At 43.3% G+C, this 23474-nt stretch overlaps 1 protein-coding gene across 1 annotated transcript in view; it reads right to left on the minus strand.

The window, feature by feature from the left end:
* SVOP (SV2 related protein) overlaps positions 1–23474 on the minus strand; it is a 96325-nt gene that overhangs the window by 56475 nt on the left and 16376 nt on the right. The window contains exons 2-7 of the mRNA XM_075830418.1: positions 15705–15865; positions 15281–15366; positions 11143–11241; positions 10412–10483; positions 10181–10305; positions 8801–8864 (exon numbers count right to left, since the gene is read on the minus strand). Of these exons, the coding sequence (XP_075686533.1) occupies positions 8801–8864; positions 10181–10305; positions 10412–10483; positions 11143–11241; positions 15281–15366; positions 15705–15865 (607 nt within the window). The remainder of the gene's footprint in view (positions 1–8800; positions 8865–10180; positions 10306–10411; positions 10484–11142; positions 11242–15280; positions 15367–15704; positions 15866–23474) is intronic.

Below are 23474 nucleotides of genomic sequence, written 5' to 3' on the forward strand. Positions count from 1 at the left end.
TGGGCCACTATCTACAGGGGCATCTATATGTGGGGATGTGGGCCACTATATACAGGGGTGTCTATATGTGGGGATGTGGGGCACTATATACAGGGGGTCTATATGTGGGGATGTGGGCCACTATATACAGGGGGGTCTATATGAGGGCCACTATATACAGGGGTGGTCTATATGTGGGGATGTGGGCCACTATCTACAGGGGAGTCTATATGTAGGGATGTGGGCCACTATATACAGGGGCGTCTATATGTGGGCCACTATCTACAGGGGGCGGTCTATATGTGGGGATGTGGGGCACTATCTACAGGGAAGTCTATATGTGGGACACTATATACAGGGGGAGCTATATGTGAGACACTATACAGGGGTGGGCTATATGTAGAGCACTATCTATAGGGGAGCTATTTTTAGAGCACTTTCTATAGGGTGGGCTATATGTGGAACACTATATACAGGGGTGGGTTACCTGTGGGGCACTAGCTAGAGGGTGGCTATATGTAGGGCACTGTCTACAGGGGTGGGCTATATGTGGGACACTATATACAGGGGGAGCTATATGTGAGACTATCTACAGAGGTGGGCTATACGTGGAGCACTGTCTATAGGGGAAGCTATATGTAGGGCAGCACGGTGGCTCAGTGGTTAGCACTATTGCCTTGCAGCTCTGGAGTCCATATGTTGGCACTATCTACAGAGGGCTGTATGTGGGACACTATCTAAAGGGGCTTCTATGTAGGTCACTATCTACAGAGGCTCTATGGGGGTCACTATCTACAGGGGGCTATGGGGGCACGGTGTGTGTGTGTGTGTGTGTGTGTGTGTGTGTGAGACAGTGTATGGTACTATTATAATCAGGGGCATAGTGTATGGCGCTATTATAGTTAGAGGTGCAGTGTATGGTACTTTATTATATTCAGAGGTGTTGAGAATTTTAACTTCATTTAGAGGTGCAGAAATGTTTTAAAAGTGAGAAGCTGAAGACATCTGAGTGGAAAACTGCAGAAATAGGTCATGGCTGGGAGAAATCCATCATAGAGGTCTGGACCGGAGGGAGAAGAAAAGAACTAGAATCTGAGACGTCACTGGTGAGTCACTTAATGAAAATGTTTATTCTGCCTCTAATCAGTAATGTAGTCACTGTATGATCTGCAGCGAGATGATGGGTGGTATTACTTTTTTGTGAAGCAGCATCTCCCAGCATATCCTCCCCATTGTTCGGGCCATGCTGGGAGCATTCTGTAATTTTACGCCGTACAAACCTATACGGCAGGGGTTGCACTAAATTGAACTGTATTTGTTCTGGTGTTGTATATATGTACTGATCTTTGTTCTGATGCTGTATGTAAGTACTGAACTTGGTTTTGGTGCTGTATATACGTATGAGATTGGTTTTGGTGCTGTATATATGTAATGAGTTTTGTTCTGGTGCTGTATATATGTACTGAGCTTGGTTCTGGGGATGTATTTATGTACTGAGCTTGGTTCTGGTGCTGTATTTATGTACGGAGGTTGGTTCTGGTGCTGTATATATGTATGGGCTTGGTTCTAGTGCTGTATATATGTCAGAGCTTGGTTCTAGTGCTGTATTTATGTACTAATCTTGGTTGTGGTACTGTATTTATTTAAAGTCCACTTTTAAAACGGGGCACACTATATGCTAATTACTCATTAGAGGGTCATGGGGCGGTGCCGCTATCCTGAAGAGTCACATAGTCCTGCCTCCAAACCCACCTTTCCATGTTTGAGTGACATCTTCCTGGCTGATACAACTTTCTCGGATGCGCCATTGCCTTGTGGCACTATACACAAGGGGGGGCTGTGTGGCACTATACACATGGGGGAACTGTATGGAACTATTCACAAGGGGGAGGGCTGTGGCTCTATCTACAGGGGTCTGTGTGTGGCACTTTCTATTAAGGGGGGCTGTGCGGCACTATATACAAGGGAGGGGAGCTGTGTGGCACTATATACAGTGGGAGCTGTATAGCGCTATATACAGTGGGGGCTTTATGGCAATATCTACATTGGGCTGTATGGCACTATCTACAAGGGGGAGGTGGGGGCGCTATCTACAAATGGGGTGTGACATTGTCTATAGGCAGGGCTATATAGCATTGTCCACAGGGGGGTTGTATGGCACATTCTACAGGGGACACTATTTATAAGGGGGGCTGCTTGTGGCACCCGGAGGGGGGCCCAGTCAAGAGTTTACTATGGGGCCCAGTCTTTCCTAGTTACGCCCCTGATCACAGCGATCACCACCCGCTGAATGTAAACAGCGAGCTTTCTCTCTCCTCTGCTCTCCGCTTCTCTCAGTTGTGGTTTGGTGAGAGCAGAGACAGAGACCTGTGGAGAGAGTGGTTACAGTGAAATAAAGCACATAAAACATTACATTGTAATAAAATCCACACACACCCCTTTTTTTAGGCTTATGTTAATTAGTGTTAGGGTATGTGCACACGCTTACTAAAAAACGTCTGAAAATATGGAGCTGTTTTCAAGGGAAAACAGCTCGTGATTTTCAGCCATTTTTTTTAGCAACTCGCGTTTTTCGCTGCGTTTTTTACAGCCATTTTTGGAGCTGTTTTTCTATAGTCAATGAAAAACGGCTCAAGAAGTGACATGCACTTCTTTTCGCAGTCGTTTTTTTTTTACGCGGCCGTTTTTCATAACGGCCGCGTAAAAAAATGGCCCGTCAGAACAGTTTTCGGCTGTTTTCCTGCCATTTACGGCCCGAAAAACATCCGAAAATAAGCTGAGTGAACATACCCTCAGGTTATAAATTTCAATTTCCCATACCTTTGTTCCTTCATAAACAAATTTTAATTTTTAAAAAAAATAATAAAATAAAAAATAAAAATAAAAACCTGTTATTTATTGGTTTGGGATACATTTTATAGTGTAGCGCAAACTTAGCAGCGCAGAGCAAGCTTATGCTATTTTGTGCCCTGATTCAGGCAGTGACACAGGAACCGCTTCAGAAGCAGAAATATGTTCTGACGCTTCCGTAACAACTCCCGATATCACTATGGAGGATGCCGCTGTTGCTGAAGCCACAGGCGCTCGTGCGGGAACTAGAAATCCTATAGTACCGCAAATTTTTAGTATCCTGCAGGAAACTTTATCCCTCAGGTGCCCAAATTTATGGCAACTCCTGGCATAAACATTGACACCACAAATTTTGCCCCACACAATTTTTTTCATATTTTTTTTACGTTTGAGCTTTTGCAATTAATTGTGGACTAGACGAACGTCTATGCGAGGCAGTTTTTGACGGAAAAGTCTGCATGTGATTATGCAAGGGTCTGGGTTCCTACAAATGTCCGTGAAATGAAAAAAAAATTTAGGTCTCATTCGGAATATGGGCATTTTAAAGAAAACGTCCACCCGTTCTTACTGGGCATCAAATCCTATTCATGTAACCCCAGTTTTTTCTTTAATAATTTCCCGGAGCGGGTACGAGGCATTAATCCGTTTCCTGCATTTTAACAATTTATAAAGCCTGCCAAAAAGTGATCTAGGGCACAATCGCCTTCACAAGCTGAGGCCCTTTATTACTGCGCTAAAAGAATAATTTCTAAAGTCCTACACTCCTGACATGAACTTAAAGAGGCTCTGTCACCAGATTTTGCAACCCCTATATGCTATTGCAGCAGATAGGCGCTGCAATGTAGATTACAGTAACGTTTTTATTTTTAAAAAACGAGCATTTTTGGCCAAGTTATGACCATTTTTGTAGTTATGCAAATGAGGCTTGCAAAAGTCCAAGTGGGTGTGTTTAAAAGTAAAAGTCCAAGTGGGCGTGTATTAGGTGCGTACATCGGGGCGTTTTTAATACTTTTACTAGCTGGGCGCTCTGATGAGAAGTATCATCCACTTCTCTTCAGAACGCCCAGCTTCTGGCAGTGCAGACACAGCCGTGTTCTCGAGAGATCACGCTGTGTCGTCACTCACAGGTCCTGCATCGTGTCAGACGAGCGAGGACACCGGCACCAGAGGCTACAGATGATTCTGCAGCAGCATCAGCGTTTGCAGGTAAGTAGCTACATCGACTTACCTGCTAACGCCGATGCTGCTGCAGAATCAACTGAAGCCTCTGGTGCCGGTGTCCTCGCTCGTCTGACACGATGCAGGACCTGTGAGTGATGTCACAGCGTGATCTGGCAGTAGCTGGGCGTTCTGAAGAGAAGTGGATGACACTTCTCTTCAGAACGCCCAGCTAGTAAAAGTATTAAAAACGCCCCGATGTACACACATAATACACGCCCAGTTGGACTTTTACTTTTAAACACACCCACTTGGACTTTTGCAAGCCTCATTTGCATAACTACAAAAATGGTCATAACTTGGCCAAAAATGCTCGTTTTTTAAAAATAAAAACGTTACTGTAATCTACATTGCAGCGCCTATCTGCTGCAATAGCAGATAGGGCTTGCAAAATCTGGTGACAGAGCCTCTTTAAGTGTGGATGAATCCCTTGTAAATTTTAAGGGGCGATTGTGTTTTAGGCAGTACATACCTTCAAAGAGAGCGAGGTATGGCGTAGACCTATATAAAATATGTGAGAGTAACAGCGGTTACACAAGCGGCTTTAATATATATGAGGGCAGGGACCGTGAAATAAATCCTTCAGGATGCCCACAAAACCTTGGTGCCAGTGGAAAAATCATCCATGACCTTATGCAGCCGTTCTTTCAAAAAGGCTACAGAGGGTACACTGACAATTTTTATACTAGTGTGCCACTTTTCAAAAGCCTCCACCGAGACAAAACAGGGGCCTGTGGGACGGTTCGCAGAAACCGCAAAGGATTGCCACCACAACTTCTCACAATGCGCCTGGCAAAGGAGGAATCATTTGTTTTAGCAAGTGATGAACTACTTGCACTTAAATGCAATGATCGGAGAGAGGTTTTTATGCTGAGCACTATATATGCTGACACCAAGGTCACTGTCAGAGAAAGAGGCGCTACTGCGGACAGACAGAAATCGCTCTGTATTTCAGAGTACAATAGGTTCATGGGTGGCGTCGATCTTTCAGACCAGGCTCTCCAACCTTACTTGATCTAAAAGGAAAACTAGAGCCTGGTACAAGACGGTGGCAATATATTTGATGCAGGTTTCTACTTTTAATTCCTATATAAAATACAAAAAGGCCCAGGGAACAATGACATATCTGGAATTCCAAGAAAAACTTATTGAACATATTTTATTTGAAGGAGGGGAAGTAGGACTCCATGAGTCAGAAGATTTCAAGAGTCTCACGAAGCGTCACTTTTTAAATCCTGTCCCTGCCACTGAGATGCAAAGGTATCCGCAGAAGAGATGCAGAGTTTGCCGAAGAGGGAATACACGTTTTTTTTGCCCCTTTTGCCCTTCAAAACCAGGACTGTGTAATTACCCATGCTTTGAGACGTATCATACAGTAGCAAATTACGGAATTAGGGAGAGCCAAAATAGGGAGGGATTCCTTATGCGAAAGTGAACCTGTCAGAATGATTATTCTGGGTGGGTGGGTGAGTGCTTGGGTGTGGTCCCTACATCTGTTAGGGAAATTTATTTTTTTTTTTTTAAATTCTCGCTATACCCCTAGATGAATATCTTCAGGTCTATGATAATACATAGTTATAAACATAGTTACATAGTTTGTATGGTTGAAAAAAGACACGTGTCCATCAAGTTCAACCAAGGGATGGGAAAAGGAAAGTAAAAAATTACTACACATAGGAGCTAATATTTTTTTGTTCTAGGAAATTATCTAAGGCTTTTTTAAAGCCATCTACTGTCCCTGCTGTGACCAGCTCCTGCGGTAGACTATTCCATAGATTCACAGTTCTCACAGTAAGGCCGGATTCACACGAGCGTGTGCGTTTTGTGCTCGCTAAAAACATGGCGTTTTGCATGCGCAAAAGGTCCGTGTGTCATCAGCATATAATGCGTGGCTGCGTGATTTTCGCGCAGCCGGCATCATTATGACACTCTGTTTTTATGTTTGTAAACAGAAAAGCGCGTGGTGCTTTTCTGTTTTCATTCATAGTTTTGACTACTGTAGCGCGCATCACGCGCGTCACACGGAAGTGCGTTCGTGTGCCTTGCGCGGTTGTCACGCACCCATTGACTTCAATGGGTGCGTGATGCGCCAAAAACGGGCAAATATAGGACATGTCGTGAGTTTTACGCAGCGGACATACGCTGCGTGAAAATCACGGACTGTCTGAACGGCCCCATTGACTAACATAGGTCCGTGCGACGCACATGAAAATCACATGGCAAACTGCGCACTGAAGAAAACCTCCAATCTTGCTGTCCATTATCCCAGTTACAAAAAAACTGTGAACAATTGTTAAAGTAAAAGAAGAGTACTTAATACATTTAAAAAATTTTTATATAAGATTTAGTCAAAAAGCTTAAAAAATCTGAACCGCCTAGGCACGAACTATACCAATAGATAAAAACCCTGTGGGGTCTTCTTTCCCAGATTGGGTCATTTTAGGTGTATTTTTATAATCCGACACCACAGGGTGTGGTGCCTAAAAATCAGCTTTGGAAAGAGAATTTCCAAATTGGACACCTTTAGTTTGAGGCCTTGCCAAGTACCCAGTAAGATAACATACACCAACATATTTGGTATCCATGCAATCAGAACAAATTCAGAAATAAATCTAGAGGCATGCAAAAGTAAAAACATTATTTATTTAAAAACTTTTACACAACAAATTGAAGAAAACTTTTTTTTCCCAATTTTTTTGGCTGTTTTGGAAGATTTTGAAAAAAAACAAAAAAGAAAACTTATCGTATAAACCACAAAAATAATGCCCTGTTTCTGCTGAAAAAAAACCAATAGCAAATTTATAGGGATACATACGATTCCTACAAAGTTATAACCTATAAAATAAAGACATAGTAAAACTGTAATGACAGGGATAGGGAAACAGACAAGTGAGCCCTAATCTACCCACCACTCAGTCCCTGCCTACTTGCAACGACCCGCCCTAGGCGACGGGGTACAACTGGGCGACGGTCCCTACACTCAATAAGTGCACGACAGACAACAGACAAGGAAACACAGAACAAAGGGAAACGGGGCAGTTGCCCACGGCAACACCGTGAGCAACAAGAGTAGTAAACGAGCCGAGTCAAACCAGGAGAGTACGAGGTGCCAAACGTAGAGCAGGAGAGTAGTGAACAAGCCGAGTCAAACCAGGAGTGTACGAGGTACCAAACGCAGAGCAGAAGAGTAGTCAGTAAGCCAGGGTCAATACGAAGCAGGGTCAAATAGTTCTGAAGCTGCAGCAGGGCCAGGAAACCAACAGAGAAGAATCACAAGCAAGGAGGAACAAGAAAGGCAGGTATAAATAGACAGAGGGCGGGAGCTAGCTCCGTCTGGCCAGGCTGTGATAGGCTCTCCCACTCCTAAGCCTGCCATCCTGAGTGGTGCAAGATGGAGTCAGTCTCACAGACATAGAAGCAGGTGCAGACTGATTACCTATGGGCGTGGATACAGAAGCTGTGCCTGGCAGATCCTTAACAGTACCCCCCCTTTTATGAGGGGCCACCGGACCCTTTCTAGATGGACCTGGTTTATTGGGGAAACGAAGGTGGCACCTCCTGACCAATACCCCAGCGTGAACATCCCGGGCGGGTACCCAAGTCCTCTCCTCAGGCCCGTATCCTCTCCAATGGACCAGGTACTGGAGGGAGCCTTGGACATCTTGCTGTCCACAATCTTGGCCACCTCGAATTCTACCCCCTCAGGGGTGAGAACGGGGACAGGAGGTTTCCTCGAGGGAGCCAAGGACGGGGAGCAGCGTTTAAGGAGGGAGGCATGAAACACGTCGTGTACTCGAAAAGATGGGGGCAACTCCAGTCGGAAGGAGACAGGATTGAGGACTTCAATGACCTTGTACGGCCCTATAAACCGGGGAGCAAACTTCTTGGACGGGACTTTAAGGCGCAAGTTCTTTGACGATAGCCACACCAGATCCCCGACCATAAACAAGGGGTTAGCAGAACGTCTTCTATCTGCCTGAGTTTTTTGTATGGCTTGTGATTATGTAATGACAGGGATAGGGAAACAGACAAGTGAGCCCTAATCTACCCGCCACTCAATCCCTGCCTACTTGCAACGACCCGCCCTAGGCGACGGGGTATAACTGGGCGACGGTCCCTACACTCAATAAGTGCACGACAGACAACAGACAAGGAGACAAGGAAACACAGAACAAAGGGAAACGGGGCAGTTGCCCACAGCAACACCGTGAGCAACAAGAGTAGTAAACGAGCCGAGTCAAACCAGAAGAGTACGAGGTGCCAAACGTAGAGCAGGAGAGTAGTGAACAAGCCGAGTCAAACCAGGAGTGTATGAGGTACCAAACGCAGAGCAGAAGAGTAGTCAGTAAGCCAGGGTCAATACGAAGCAGGGTCAAATAGTTCAGAAGCTGCAGCAGGGCCAGGAAACCAACAGAGAATAATCACAAGCAAGGAGGAACAGGAAAGGCAGGTATAAATAGACAGAGGGCGGGAGCTAGCTCCGTCTGGCCAGGCTGTGATAGGCTCTCCCACTCCTAAGCCTGCCATCCTGAGTGGTGGAAGATGGAGTCAGTCTCACAGACATAGAAGCAGGTGCAGACTGATTACCTATGGGCGTGGATACAGAAGCTGTGCCTGGCAGATCCTTAACAAAAACGGCTAATTTTGCTTTTGTCATTAAGGCCCACAATGTAATGTAGTATATGGAAGTACTGAACAATTGTTTAGTAAATAACCCAAATGTAAAAGGTTGGAGTAAAATTGATGGTCTTACCTCTATCAAAAGTATGCACTTTGCCCTTGATTTCATAGGAAGAAACTCTGCATACAGTGTCACTCTGGTCAACAAATACAAACAAAATCAATAAATATCACGTGCTTGCAAAAGTAATTACATAACAGGCCTAGTTTTCGAATTTGGTAAACTAAGCCCATTCTGCTTGGGCATCCCAGGCTGGACTACCTTGTAAATAACTGAGTATATGTCCACTCACTCTAAATGCATCATAAACTGAGTTGTTATTGCACACACAGGACATATCATTAAAATGACTAGTAGGTGGTTTCTGAAAAACAACACAAAATAGAAGTAAACCCTATCAGCAAGTAAATAGATTTATTTTGCAGAGAGGTTTTACGCAGCTAGGTCTAATGTGCGCTACTGAGGATGCTCTAGTCTTCTGATAGGTCTACTCATGGTTTCCTAAAGGAAAGGTTTAACTGGAAATTTACAGACAGAACGGATGAGTAATATAGAGTTTACTATAAAAAAAAGTACTGAAATATTATAATACAATTATTATAATATTATAATATAATACAAATATTTCAAACAAAAGAATATTATAGAGGGTTAAATTATACTGTATGTACATTATAAACAAACATATGATAGAATTATATATTGCCAACAGATCAATAGGACACTGTGAAGGATGGTTTATTTGCTTATATTCTCTGTACAAATTACATTATGAATTATCAAGCAGGATGCCGAATTACTAAGATATGTATTATGTGAAAGTGATTATAATAATGTTTAAATAATTTAATTTCGTGCAGCGGCCATCTTGTCTGGAGTTCCCATCTTGGTTCTTTTGTAGTGAATAAGAAATTCAATGTTCCTTTAAGACAAGTATATTAATGTCGATTTCGTATGTTTCTTAGTTAGTTATCTTTGACCTTGGTTCCCATACGAAGCTTGCAGGGAAGGGACAGGGAGTGAGATGGGAGGGCGGCAAATATGCATGTGGGAAGGCCTCCCCCACCTTACAAGAACATTCTTGCCAAGAGAGATAAGGCCACCTGCAAACCTGATGTGTGAAGAATTAAAATGATATATCTGCAATGTATCGTATGTCTGTAATTGGCTGAATAAGAAATATTGTCACATTGTCTCTGATTGGTTAACCTGAAGCCTACACCCCTTCTGAATGATAGTATTGTAATTGAGTTTGGAAATAAACCCCCAGAGGAGTATTTTTGAGCATATCAGCAGCGTCTGTGTGTTATTTCTCCTCTCTCGATATATATCGGTATGAAATATCCTGATTAGGATGCTGGATAAAGTGCCTGGCGTGAGTGTCTGTTGGAACACTCGTCTAAATTTCAGTCTAATATATTTTGAGCCATTGACTTCCACGACAACACTTACGACTGAGGAACACCTCCAATCCCAAAACCAACTAATCCTCTAAGCACAATAATCCAGCTGTAGACAGGCGCAAATGCACTGAGGATTCCATAATACAATGTCCAAAATACACTGATCTTCAGACCCTGGAAAGATATGACAATAGCAGATTTCAAAGGAGGCAAATCCCAATGAAAGGTGACATGTAGCAACCAATATATATGTTATTAAATGTGACTTTATATCACTTACAGTTTTCCTACCATACTGGTCTGAGAGATTTCCCCAAAGAGATGAGCTGGACATCATTCCAATAAATACAACCTGTTGAGAAAGCAGAAAACAAACATCAGCAATCTGTGTGTCGCAGTGTCCTTTAGTCCCTGAAGGTGCCATTCTTCAACTTTAGATCTGAAAACAAATGAGACAACTTTTAAATATTTATTTGCTAATCTTTTTTTAAAGGGAAATTAAAAACATGCAAAATTTGAGATCAAACAGATTAGAATGGTAATGGAATTTTTCATTCATGTTACACTAACATCACACATTATTATGCCGTAAAGATGCCTATTCTAGAAGGACCTCATTAAATAACAAGATTCAACAAAAATACATAAAAAGGGCTGCCATCATTGTTTGCATATGGCATATAAACAGTGACTAGCACATTGTAATAGGATAAGATATATGGTACAGACTTGTACTTCCTATGGGTAACACAGGGTCGAAAGAAGAAACATATATGTTTTATAACCACTTCTGAGTACACAGTTAAAAATTTAATCTCTTAACAGATTCAATTACCAAGGGCATTGTGGTATAAATTTATCCCAGTGCTACTGCAGCTAACAGTTTTATATTCAATAACTCTGCCAGCAAAGCTTTGTGCTTACACAGGATAAGTGCAAGTCCTTGGACACATATTACGTCAATGCAACACCTGGAATTCGATCCAAGAACTGGTCAGTGCATCTGCTTACCGATGTGAGCAAAGCAACCTGCCAACTGGGTAGTCTCCATTCACAGTGGAGCTGAGGAGCCAAGATGCTAAGAATCATCATTTCCATTGCGTCTGCCATCTGCACAAATCAAGAGGCAAAGGATTAATGAGGGAGATAACTCAAGGAGAAAGTGATAACAGTTCAAGGCTCACATAGAAAATTACATAGAAATAATGTAAATAAACTCTTATCAATATTGTTCAAAAATAAAGAAACCGGTATAGAGAGAGATTAATATTGTTCATGTACGGAAAACCACAACAAATAAGAACTTTGGATCATTAAGGCTGGGTTCACACGACCTATTTTCAGACGTAAAGGAGGCGTATTATGCCTCGTTTTATGCCTGAAAATAGGGCTCCAATACGTCGGCAAACATCTGCCCATTCATTTGAATGGGTTTGCCGACGTACTGTGCAGACGACCAGTAATTTACCCGTCGTCGTTTGACAGCTGTCAAACGACGACGCGTAAATTGACTGCCTCGGCAAAGAAGTGCAGGACACTTCTTTGCAACGTAATTTGAGCCATTCTTCATTGAAGTCAATGAAGAGCAGCTCAAGATTTACGAGCGTCACAGACGCCTCGCATATTACGAGGAGGAGCTTTTACGTTTGAAACGAGGCAGCTGTTTTCTCCTGAAAACAGTCTGTCTTTTCAGACGTAAAAGTTTCTCATCGTGTGCACATACCCTAACACATAGCACAGCACCAATTCACAAACTTGGTAGAGATACCACTGTTTAGACCTTGCATCTTCGTACCATGGCTTGTTGCGCTTGCTAAATTTATTTGTAAAGCTTAAATGCACAAACACCAGAATTATACCCATATATAAAGACAGGTTCACATCTATGTCAGGGCTACGTTCTGACATTCCGTCGGAGCTTCCCCTCAGAACGGAGCCCTGACTGAAATAAATGGAAACCATAGATTTCCGTTTGCATCATCATTGATTTCAATGGTGACGGATCGGGTGCCAAAGTTTTCCATTTGTCTCAGTTGTGCAAGGGTTCTGGCGTTTTGATGGAATCAACAGGTATGGTATTCATTCCCTCAAAACAGCAGAACCCTTGCACAACTGAGACAAACTAAAACAATCTGCGCTGGATCCGTCACCATTGAAATCAATGGTGATGCAAACGGAAACCTATGGAGACATCTGCCTGTCCCTTAGATCTCCTCTTACCTGGCAGCAATGCTGGTACAACAGAGGTCGGATTCATCCTTTTGATATGAGAAAAGGGAAGGCCCCTAAAACTTTTTAGAAATGTACATTTTGTACTTTTTTTCGTAGTTAGTAGAAAAATCATGCCACATGTGGCCAGCTTTAGGCTGGTCATATAAGATTAACAGACATATCAACTCTATGGGTTTTACTGAGAATCACCCCGGTTCCTGGGAAGGGAGGCTAGAAATAGGGCACAGGAGCAGAGAAAAATAAATAAAATCGCCATATATACTTAACCTTCTTGGTCCCAGCTCTTGTTTAGCTCCCGGTCCCACCTGTAAAGCTGCGGTGGTACACACAACGGCCTGGAGCTGAACAAGAGACTGGATCTAGAAGTGTAATTATATAGTCTGGTCTGGGGTCTGAATATAATTTTTTGGTCTGGTCGCAGATCTGATATTAATACAGGGATCTGGTCCGGGTTCTAAAATTAATATAGGGCGTCTGATCTGGGGTCTGAATTAAGTTAAGGGTCTGGTCTGGGGTTTTAAAAATGTAAGCAGTCTGTCTGGGTTCTGATATTAATATTGGGGATCTGATCCGGGATCTGAATTAAGTTAGGGGGTCTGGTCTGGGGTTTGAATTTAGATAGGGGGTCTGAATATATTTAGGGGGTAAGGTCTGGGATCTGAATATATTTAGGTGGTCAGGTTTGGGGTCTGAATATATTTAGGGGTCTGGTAAATTGTCTGAATATATTTAGGGGATCTGTTCTGCGGTCTGAATATACTTAGGGGTCTGGTCTGGGATATGAATATATTTAGGGAGTCTGGTCTGGGGTCTGATATTAATATAGGGGGTCAGGTGTGGGGTCGGATATTAATATAGGGGTCTCAATATATTTAGTCATGCCTTTTTATATGCCACACCCTTATAAAAGGCCTCTCCCATTTTTGCCAGGACCCGCTGCACCCACGTTGACATCTCAGGATTCATTTCAGCCACATCAACTGATTTCGGCCAGATCAGCCAACTAGCTAAAGCTTGGTGTGTCCTCCTAATAAGCAATGAAAATATCCCAACACATACGACAGATGTATCCATAGAATTCTATGGACCATATATATGGACGACTTTGTTGTTGCTAATCATACACTTGATCTCAACACCTGCCGTTTAGATGCTATGGAGATGCTATGGAGATCTCTGTTGCTGAGCTTTTTTCTGTCCTTCACTATACCTTCATCGAATGAATTAGAAAGTCATTGTCGTCTATGTTACTGACCACCACCTGCTTCGAATATATGCTTTAAGATATATATACTCAGTATAACCACAATGTGGCATGAAGTTTGTGGTCCTCTTTCATGCGGTTCTTTGCTACCAAAACCTTGTCAACCAAGTGTCTTTGATTGAGTGTATGATCTTTCTGTTTGACTTTTTTCTCCAATGTTTTTTTTTTCCCTGACTGAAGAGATTGGCACAGGATGAGCTATATGCGAGTGGCTGGTGGTTGATGAATTGCATGTAAGTTCCTGGTAGGAGATCAGGGAGAAGGTGTGATGTATCATATGGACCGTGTGGCTTGCATATCTGTATACATACTGCTATGCCTATACAAATGTGAAGCACTGCTACGACTGGTACATGTCTATGGGCACTATTACCAAAATAACTACAATGGTATGAGCAGTTCAATGTTGATTCTGCTGGCACTACTATTTTGCCTACAAGTATTTTTGAGCCAAAAAGCAGGAAATAGCTGCAAGGTTGTGTAGGTTCTATGTGGCCCTAGTATGGAATCACTGTATACTTGATATATAGTATGTGAGATAGATCCTTAAAAATCTGCAAAAAGTAAGCAACAGAGGTTGTTGGAAGTCCCATATTTTTACAGATTCATGATCTCAGGCAATGGCCTTTACCTTAGAAGGAGAATTACGTCATAAATGCCTAAGCAGCTATTCTAATACATATCTGTTGTATAGAAAACTCTTATTTGATAAATAAACATTGGACACTTCTATTGCATAAAGGGTCGCCATTCATTGAAGAAAATATCATCCTCTACTAGGATCTGGGAGAGTGCAGGGGCCCACAAGTGGATACTTGGTCTATGGTCCTCCCAGACTTGGGGGGAGTCAAGGATATTTGTCACCTGTCCTGAAAGTGTGTTTGACCTTCAGAGAATGGACACCTCTGAAATAAAGGATGCTACCTACAAGAAGGTGTTGACCTCAAATTACCTAGAGACAGTGCTTATTAGTTAAGAAAGTATTTTGAAGGCTTTCAGTCTGGGCTATGTGTGTGTGTGCGCGTGACTAGTATATCAGACCCTTGTACCCTTGTCCCTTAGTTTGTTAGATTTTCCCTTTAGGCCTTATTTACACGAACGTGGCGCATCTCAGATGTGAAAAATGGCAGTTTTTCACGCCCGAGGTGCATCTGTGCTCGGCGCTGCGGGACGCGATGTCTCGCATCCCCCATAGATGAGAGTCTATGGAGGGATGCATGAAGCGTGGAAAAATAGGACATGTCCTATTTTCCCACGGACCCTTCACACGGTCTGTTGAAACAACGCCTGTGTGAACGGCCACATGGAATTACAAAGGTCCGTTTTACACGCTCGTGTAAATCAGGCCTTAGCGTGTATTTTTTTTTACGTTGCTTATAATAAACCCTTTTAGTCTTTATTTATTCAGAAAGGAGCACCCAAAAAATGGCAGAATCTATAGTGGTGACCGATGGTTTAGCTTGGCATCTGATATACCAGATTAAATAAATGCAGATTTTGTTTGCTCAGTGTTGCCAAATTAATTTAGTTCCCAAATTAATTAAAATACATTTTATTTTGCTTACTTTTTAAAATTAATAATGCATAATAGGCAGTAACAAATAACACTTGATTTAATGCTGTTGTATATTGTTATGTAGCAGAGTTACTTGCCCAGGCCAGTCCAGTAAGGACTGATAGTTTCCACTGGAATTTCCCAAATCCAATTGCTTCCACAGCATCTTCCACCATAAATGTGTCTATAACGAAAAAAAAATGGTCCGCGTGAAGACATGACAACAAAACCAGAGATTGAAATAATCTATCACTGTCAAATGATTATCTACATTTCTCACATACAAGACTCTTTTAATAGCGAAAATCCTATTTTCTGTAATCTAAAAACTATTTTAAAAAAAACTCAAATGCTGCTATATATTTTCCAGTCAAAATCTCCCTACTATATGCTTTGCTAACATATTCTACCTAGCTGTCACTGACTGTGTGTAGTTGGCTTTGCATATTCGTTAGCTGACATATCACTGTGTGGGAACTACCCTTATACAAGACCGATTAGTGCCCAAAGTAGTGTTCCTACCATCAGTAGGGTTCGCAAATTCTTTTGGCACTGTGGTTCCATCTTCCAGCTCCACTGCCTCCAAACCTGTGTGGACTGGTCCAATTTGAATCTCATGTTCCCCAGAGATGTTGTCCTCCTCTGATCTGGCACTTTCTCCAGTTCGACGGAATTTGACAACACTATAAAGAGAATCTTTACTTCAGTAATTTTACATAGTAATGTCATATTAGAGACCTAAAATAAACTTTAACCTGTATATTAATCAAGGTGTAGTTTTCCTGTTGCTGTGAGTCATCACTTATTTGGCATTGTTTGAGACTGGGATCTATCCAGGTTTATGCCTAAAGGGAATGTCTAATTTAGAAAACTCCTTTTTTAAATACTCTATCAGGGCATTCTGAGTTAAGGGAACCGTCATATTTGAGACCTCCTTACCCCAGCAGAGTTCGGCTGTAAAGAGCATCCCTCTCTCTGGAGAGCGTGGCATGTCCGTAAATTACATGGACAGACCATTGATTTCAATGGGCATTAATGAAATGCTTTATATACCATGTGGTGGTACTGCAGGGAATTGAACACTTGCTGCCATGTTTGCCCATAGCACAGATTACAGCTAATCACTGTGTGTCCCAGCAGCAGGAAAACCTGTGATCAGCTTTTTTTTTTTAGGGAACCCTTTTATAAAAAAGGGAATGTCCAAAGCACACAACCAATTAATTTGTGTTTTGATTGTTTTTAAAGAACAAAATACACATACATATACCGTAGGAATCATATAACAAGTTTCGTCATAAAAATAACAGAAAACGTAATAATGTATCCAATACTTAAACTACAGGCAAACAAATACAACAAGAACTCCCATATGCATTGACGTAAGTAATTTCCAAGAAAAGTAGGTACAAGAACATGCCACTGAACACCAATGCCAGATGCATGCGTGAAGAACAATCATTCTGTGTTGCTGTGAGTCTTATTATATTATTATATTCACACAAGTGTATCCGATTTGCATCTGCAAAAAAATGGACCATTTTTCATCCATATGAATGTCGTGTCCGTGCAGTTTCGGTGTGTCGTCCGTTTTTTCTTATTCGATTTTCTCCTCTACAAGCTCCTCCTGGTTTCCCTTTTCCTTTTTTTTTCTACATTTCTTTTAGAACTGATCCATGAAAAACGGATAGCACACAGATGTCGTCAATGTGTTGTCCCTTTTTTAAAAGCCCCCATAGAAAACAATCGGTGAGTCTGGTTCACAAAAACTGACCAGAATAGGGCATGCTGTGAGTTCCTAGCAACGGAAAAAAAAGATGTGTGAATAGCCCCATTGACTTGTAAGAGTCAGTGTGCAGTCTGCTGTTTGTGTGAATAAGGCCTTAAAAAATAGACAATTAAAGCACAAACGATAATGCAGCCAGTCCATGGTATAACCAAGGCCCGGTTTCCAGTATGTTCACGGAGGTATAACAAAACCGTTTCCAATTTTATATAAATAAACCTTAAAGGGACTGTTTGGCATTTTAAAAATGTTTGCAAAAGAAAAAACTTCACAAAACACTTCCCTAATCCCTTACTACCTTTCTGCATTGCTACCAGGTGCTCCCTCTACCTTTGTAATGCTTCATCCATGTGAACTTTTTTTTTTTTTTTTTATACTCAGCAGGTTACCACAATTTATAAAAAGCCAGACAACCCCTTTAATTATTGTATAATGAAACGTTCTGCAACTTTCTAATATACTTTATGTTTCAGTACTTCACTAAGTTCAAGATTCTGTTTGATGCCAATTGAATGGAAACATTCTTGTTTACACCTACAGTGAAGGAAATAAGTATTTGATCCCTTGCTGATTTTGTAACTTTGCCCACTGTCAAAGACATGAACAGTCTAGAATTTTTAGGCTAGGTTAATTTTACCAGTGAGAGATAGATTATATTAAAAAAAAAAAAGAAAATCACATAGTCAAAATTATATATATTTATTTGCATTGTGCACAGAGAAATAAGTATTTGATCCCCTACCAACCATTAAGAGTTCAGCCTCCTCCAGACCAGTTACACGCTCCAAATCAACTTGGTGCCTGCATTAAAGACAGCTGTCCTAAATGGTCACCTGTATAAAAGACTCCTGTCCACAGACTCAATTAATCAGTCTGACTCTAACCTCTACAACATGGGCATGACAAAAGAGCTTTCTAAGGTTGTCAGGGACAAGATCATAGACCTGCACAAGGCTGGAATGGGCTACAAAACCATAAGTAAGACGCTGGGTGAGAAGGAGACAACTGTTGGTGCAATAGTAAGAAAATGGAAGACATACAAAATGACTGTCAATCGACATCGATCTGGGGCTCCATGCAAAATCTCACCTCGTGGGGTATCCTTGATCCTGAGGAAGGTGAGAGCTCAGCCGAAAACTACACGGGGGGAACTTGTTAATGATCTTAAGGCAGCTGGGACCACAGTCACCAAGAAAACCATTGGTAACACATTACGCCGTAATGGATTAAAATCCTGCAGTGCCTGCAAGGTCCCCCTGCTCAAGAAGGCACATGTACAGGCCCGTCTGAAGTTTGCAAATGAACATCTGGATGATTCTGAGAGTGATTGGGAGAAGGTGCTGTGGTCAGATGAGACTAAAATTTAGCTCTTTGGCATTAACTCAACTCAACTCAACTCAACTTTGGAGGAAGAGAAATGCTGCCTATGACCCAAAGAACACCGTCCCCACTGTCAGGCATGGAGGTGGAAACATTATGTTTTGGGGGTGTTTCTGTGCTAAGGGCACAGGACTACTTCACTGCATCAATGGGAGAATGGATGGAGCCATGTACCGTCAAATCCTGAGTGACAACCTCCTTCCCTCCACCAGGACATTAAAAATGGCTTGTGGCTGGGTCTTCCAGCACGACAATGACCCAGAACATACAGCCAAGGCAACAAAGGAGTGGCTCAAAAAGAAGCACATTAAGGTCATGGAGTGGCCTAGCCAGTCTCCAGACCTTAATCCCATCGAAAACTTATGGAGGGAGCTCAAGATCCGAGTTGCCAAGCGACAGCCTCGAAATCGTAATGATTTACAGAAGATCTGCAAAGAGGAGTGGGCCAAAATTCCACATGTGTGCAAACCTCATCATCAACTACAAAAAACGTCTGACTGCTGTGCTTGCCGACAAGGGTTTTGCCACCAAGTATTAAGTCTTGTTTGCCAAAGGGATCAAATACTTATTTCTCTGTGCACAATGCAAATAAATACATATAATTTTGACAATGTGATTTTCTTTTTTTTTTTTTTTATATAATCTATCTCTCACTGGTAAAATTAACCTAGCCTAAAAATTCTAGACTGTTCATGTTTTTGACAGTGGGCAAACTTACAAAATCAGCAAGGGATCAAATACTTATTTCCTTCACTGTACATGCTTAGAATCTTTACAGGCCAAATGGTTTCCCACAGCTGAGGGTCTGCTACAATTTTATCCAGATCAGCAAAAGATAACTTGTCACTTCTCCTGACATGTCTATTTTAGTAAATACTTGTCTTTTCCGTGAAATAACAATTCTGCAATATATTTTCTTAGAACTCTGCGTTGTGCCATTCCTCTGTGATTACTCCTAGAAATGTATGAATAAATTGACTTCTGGGTCTTACCATTCCCCTTGTGAAAGGGGTGTGTCACTACACAGTCTCACTCTGTCAACACTGATTGGACATTGTCAGTCTGTGTATGGACACACCCCCAACTGGTAACACCCAGCTGTCAATTTATTCATACACTTCTAGGAGGAAAAATAGCGGATCAGCATAATTTACAGTTCTAAGAAGAGGCATTTTAGAACTGTTATTTCATGGGGAATACAAGTATTTACTAAATCAGACATGTCAGGAGAGGTGAATTGGATGAATGTAGAGATGATCCAAGCTAAATAAAACTAAATAAATGTGCACAAGGCCCCGGGACCAGATGGGTTAAACCCGAGAGTTCTTAAAGAGCTTAGTTCAGTTATTTCTGTCCCCCTCTTCATAATATTTAGAGATTCTCTAGTGACTGGTGTAAAGGATCTGCCAGGCACAGCTTCTGTGTCAACGCCCATAGGTAATCAGTCTGCACCTGCTTCTATGCCTGTGAGACTGACTCCATCTTCCACCACTCAGGACGGCAGGCTTAGGAGCGGGAGAGCCTATCACAGCCTGGCCAGACGGAGCTAGCTCCCGCCCTCTGTCTATTTATACTTGCCTAAACCTGTCCCGGTAGTGGGTATCGACTCCACTCCTCTTGCTAATGGTTATTTTACACAGCATACCCCTGTTTTTGAAGTCCTTGTTGGCTCCATGCATTTGGAGCAGTGCTCTGTACTGTTGATGCAGGGATTATCGTCCGATTTGGTCTTAGGCCATGCATTGACTACCGTAACTTGAATAAGGTCACTGTAAGGAACCAGTATCCCCTTCCTTTGATTCCTGATCTCTTTAATCAGGTTCAGGGGGCCCAATGGTTCTCTAAGTTTGATCTACGGGGGGCGTATAACCTTATCCGCATCAAAGAGGGGGATGAGTGGAAGACTGCGTTTAACACGCCCGAAGGTCATTTCGAATACCTCGTCATGCCCTTTGGGTTGTGTAATGCTCCCGCGGTCTTCCAGAATTTCATAAATTAGATTTTAAGAGATTACCTGGGGGTATTTCTTGTAGTGTACCTTCATGACATACTTGTGTTTTCCAAGGACTGGTCCTCCCACATTGAGCATGTCAGGAAGGTGCTCCAGGTCCTTCGGGAAAACAAACTGTTTGCGAAGACCGAAAAATGTGTGTTTGGGGTGCAGGAGATACCATTTTTGGGTCAAATCCTCACTCCTCATGAATTCCGCATGGACCCCGCCAAGGTCCAGGCTGTGGCGGAATGGGTCCAACCTGCCTCCCTGAATGCGTTACAGTGCTTCCTGGGGTTCGCTAATTATTACAGGAGATTTATTGCTAACTTCTCGGTCATCGCTAAGCCTCTTACGGATCTCACTCGCAAAGGTGCTGATCTCCTCCACTGGCCTCCTGAGGCTGTCCAGGCTTTTGAGGTCCTTAAGAAGTGCTTTATCTCGGCCCCGATGCTGGTTCAGCCCAACCAAATGGAGCCATTTATCGTGGAGGTTGACGCGTCCGAGGTGGGAGTGGGGGCTGTCTTGTCCCAGGGTACCAGGTCCCTCACCCATCTCCGTCCCTGTGCCTACTTCTCCAGGAAGTTTTCGCCCACTGAGAGTAACTATGATATTGGCAACCGCAAACTCTTAGCCATTAAATGGGCATTTGAAGAGTGGCGCCACTTCCTATAGGGGGCTAGGCATCAGGTAACGGTCCTTACCGACCACAAGAATCTGGTTTTCCTAGAATCTGCCCGGAGGCTAAACCAGAGAAAAGCTCGATGGGCGTTATTTTTTACCAGATTCAACTTTTTGGTTACCTATAGGGCTGGGTCTAAAAATATTAAGGCTGATGCACTGTCACGTAGCTTCATGGCCAGCCCTCCTTCGGAGGAAGATCCTGCTTGTATTTTGCCTCCAGGTATAATTATTTCCTCTATTGATTCTGATTTAGCCTCTGAAATTGCGGCTGATCAAGGTTCAGCTCCCGGGAACCTTCCTGAGAACAAGCTGTTTGTTCCCCTGCAATTCCGCCTAAGGGTACTTAGGGAAAATCATGACTCCACACAATCTGGTCATCCAGGCATCCTGGGTACCAAGCACCTCATTGCCAGAAACTATTGGTGGCCTGGGTTGCCTAAAGACATTAAGGCCTACGTCGCCGCTTGTGAGGTTTGTGCTAGGTCCAAGACTCCCAGGTCCCGACCAGCGGGCTTACTACATTCTTTGCCCATTCCCCAGAGACCTTGGACCCATATCTCCATGGATTTTATCACCGATCTGCCTCCATCTCAAGGCAAGTCGGTGGTGTGGGTTGTAGTAGACCGCTTCAGTAAGATGTGCCACTTTGTGTCCCTGTCAATATTGTTTCTGACAGAGGGGTACAATTTGTTTCATTGTTTTGGAGAGCCTTCTGTAAAAAGTTGGAGATTGATCTGTCCTTCTCCTTTGCCTTCCATCCTGAAACTAATGGCCAAACTGAGAGGACTAATCAGTCTCTAGAACAATATTTAAGGTATTTTATCTTTGACTGTCAATATGATTGGGTCTCATTCATTCCCCTCGCCGAATTTTCCATTAATAACCGGGTCAGTAACTCGTCAGGGGTCTCCCCCTTTTTCTGTAATTTTGGGTTTAATCCACGGTTCTCCTCCGTTTCACCTGGTAGTTCCAACAATCCTGAGGTAGAGGTCGCGCATCGGGAACTGTGCACAGTCTGGGCCCAGGTTCAGAAAAACCTAGAGGCGTCCCAGAGCATACAAAAAACTCAGGCAGATAGAAGACGTTCTGCTAACCCCTTGTTTATGGTCGGGGATCTGGTGTGGCTATCGTCAAAGAACTTGCGCCTTAAAGTCCCGTCCAAGAAGTTTGCTCCCCGGTTTATAGGGCCGTACAAGGTCATTGAAGTCCTCAATCCTGTCTCCTTCTGACTGGAGTTGCCCCTATCTTTTTGAGTACACTACGTTTTTCATGCCTCCCTCCTTAAACGCTGCTCCCCGTCCTTGGCTCCCTCGAGGAAACCTCCTATCCCCGTTCTCACCCCTGAGGGAATTCGAGGTGGCCAAGATTGAGGACAGCAAGATGGTCCAAGGCTCCCTCCAGTACCTGGTCCATTGGAGAGGATACGGGCCTGAGGAGAGGACTTGGGTACCCGCCCGGGATGTTCACGCTGGGGTATTGGTCAGGAGGTTCCACCTTCGTTTCCCCAATAAACCAGGTCCACCTAGAAAGGGTCTGGTGGCCCCTCATAAAAGGGGGGGTACTGTAAAGGATCTGCCAGGCACAGCTTCTGTGTCAACGCCCATAGGTAATCAGTCTGCACCTGCTTCTATGCCTGTGAGAATGACTCCATCTTACACCACTCAGGATGGCAGGCTTAGGAGCGGGAGAGCCTATCACAGCCTGGCCAGACGGAGCTAGCTCCCGCCCTCTATTTATACCTGCCTTTCCTGTTCCTCCTTGCTTGTGATTCTTCTCGTTTGGTTTCCTGGCCCTGCTGCAGCTTCTCGAACTATTTGACCCTGCTTCATATTGACCCTGGCTTACTGACTACTCTCCTGCTCTGCGTTTGGTACTTCGTACACTCCTGGTTTGACTTGGCTTGTTCACTACTCTCCTGCTCTTCGTTTGGTACCTCGTACACTCCTGGTTTGACTCGGCTCGTTCACCACTCTTGTTGCTCACGGTGTTGCCGTGGGCAACTGCCCCATTTCCCTTTGCTTCTGTGTACCCTTGTCTGTTTGTCTGTCGTGCACTCATTGAGCGTAAGGACCGTCGCCCAGTTGTACCCCGTCGCCTAGGGCGGGTCGTTGCAAGTAGGCAGGGACTGAGTGGCGGGTAGATTAGGGCTCACTTGTCTGTTTCTCTACCCCCATCACTACAACTGGTATAGTGCCAAGGGACTGGCGCAGGGCAAATGTGGTGCCTATTTTCAAAAAGGGCTCTAGGTCTTCCCCGGGTAATTACAGACCAGTAAGGTTAACCCCTTCCCGCTCCTGGACGTACTATTAGGTAATGGGAACTGTATTGTTCTCGCTCCATGACCTAATAGTACGTCACGGGGGTAACGGCCATTTCCACCGTCTTCCCGACACATGCAGGAGCTGTGACAGCTGTTGTCTCGTACAGCAGTTGCCGCAGCTCCTATCGCGGGGAC

This window comes from Rhinoderma darwinii, chromosome 1 (genome assembly GCF_050947455.1).
Source record: "Rhinoderma darwinii isolate aRhiDar2 chromosome 1, aRhiDar2.hap1, whole genome shotgun sequence".
Lineage (NCBI taxonomy): Eukaryota > Metazoa > Chordata > Amphibia > Anura > Rhinodermatidae > Rhinoderma > Rhinoderma darwinii.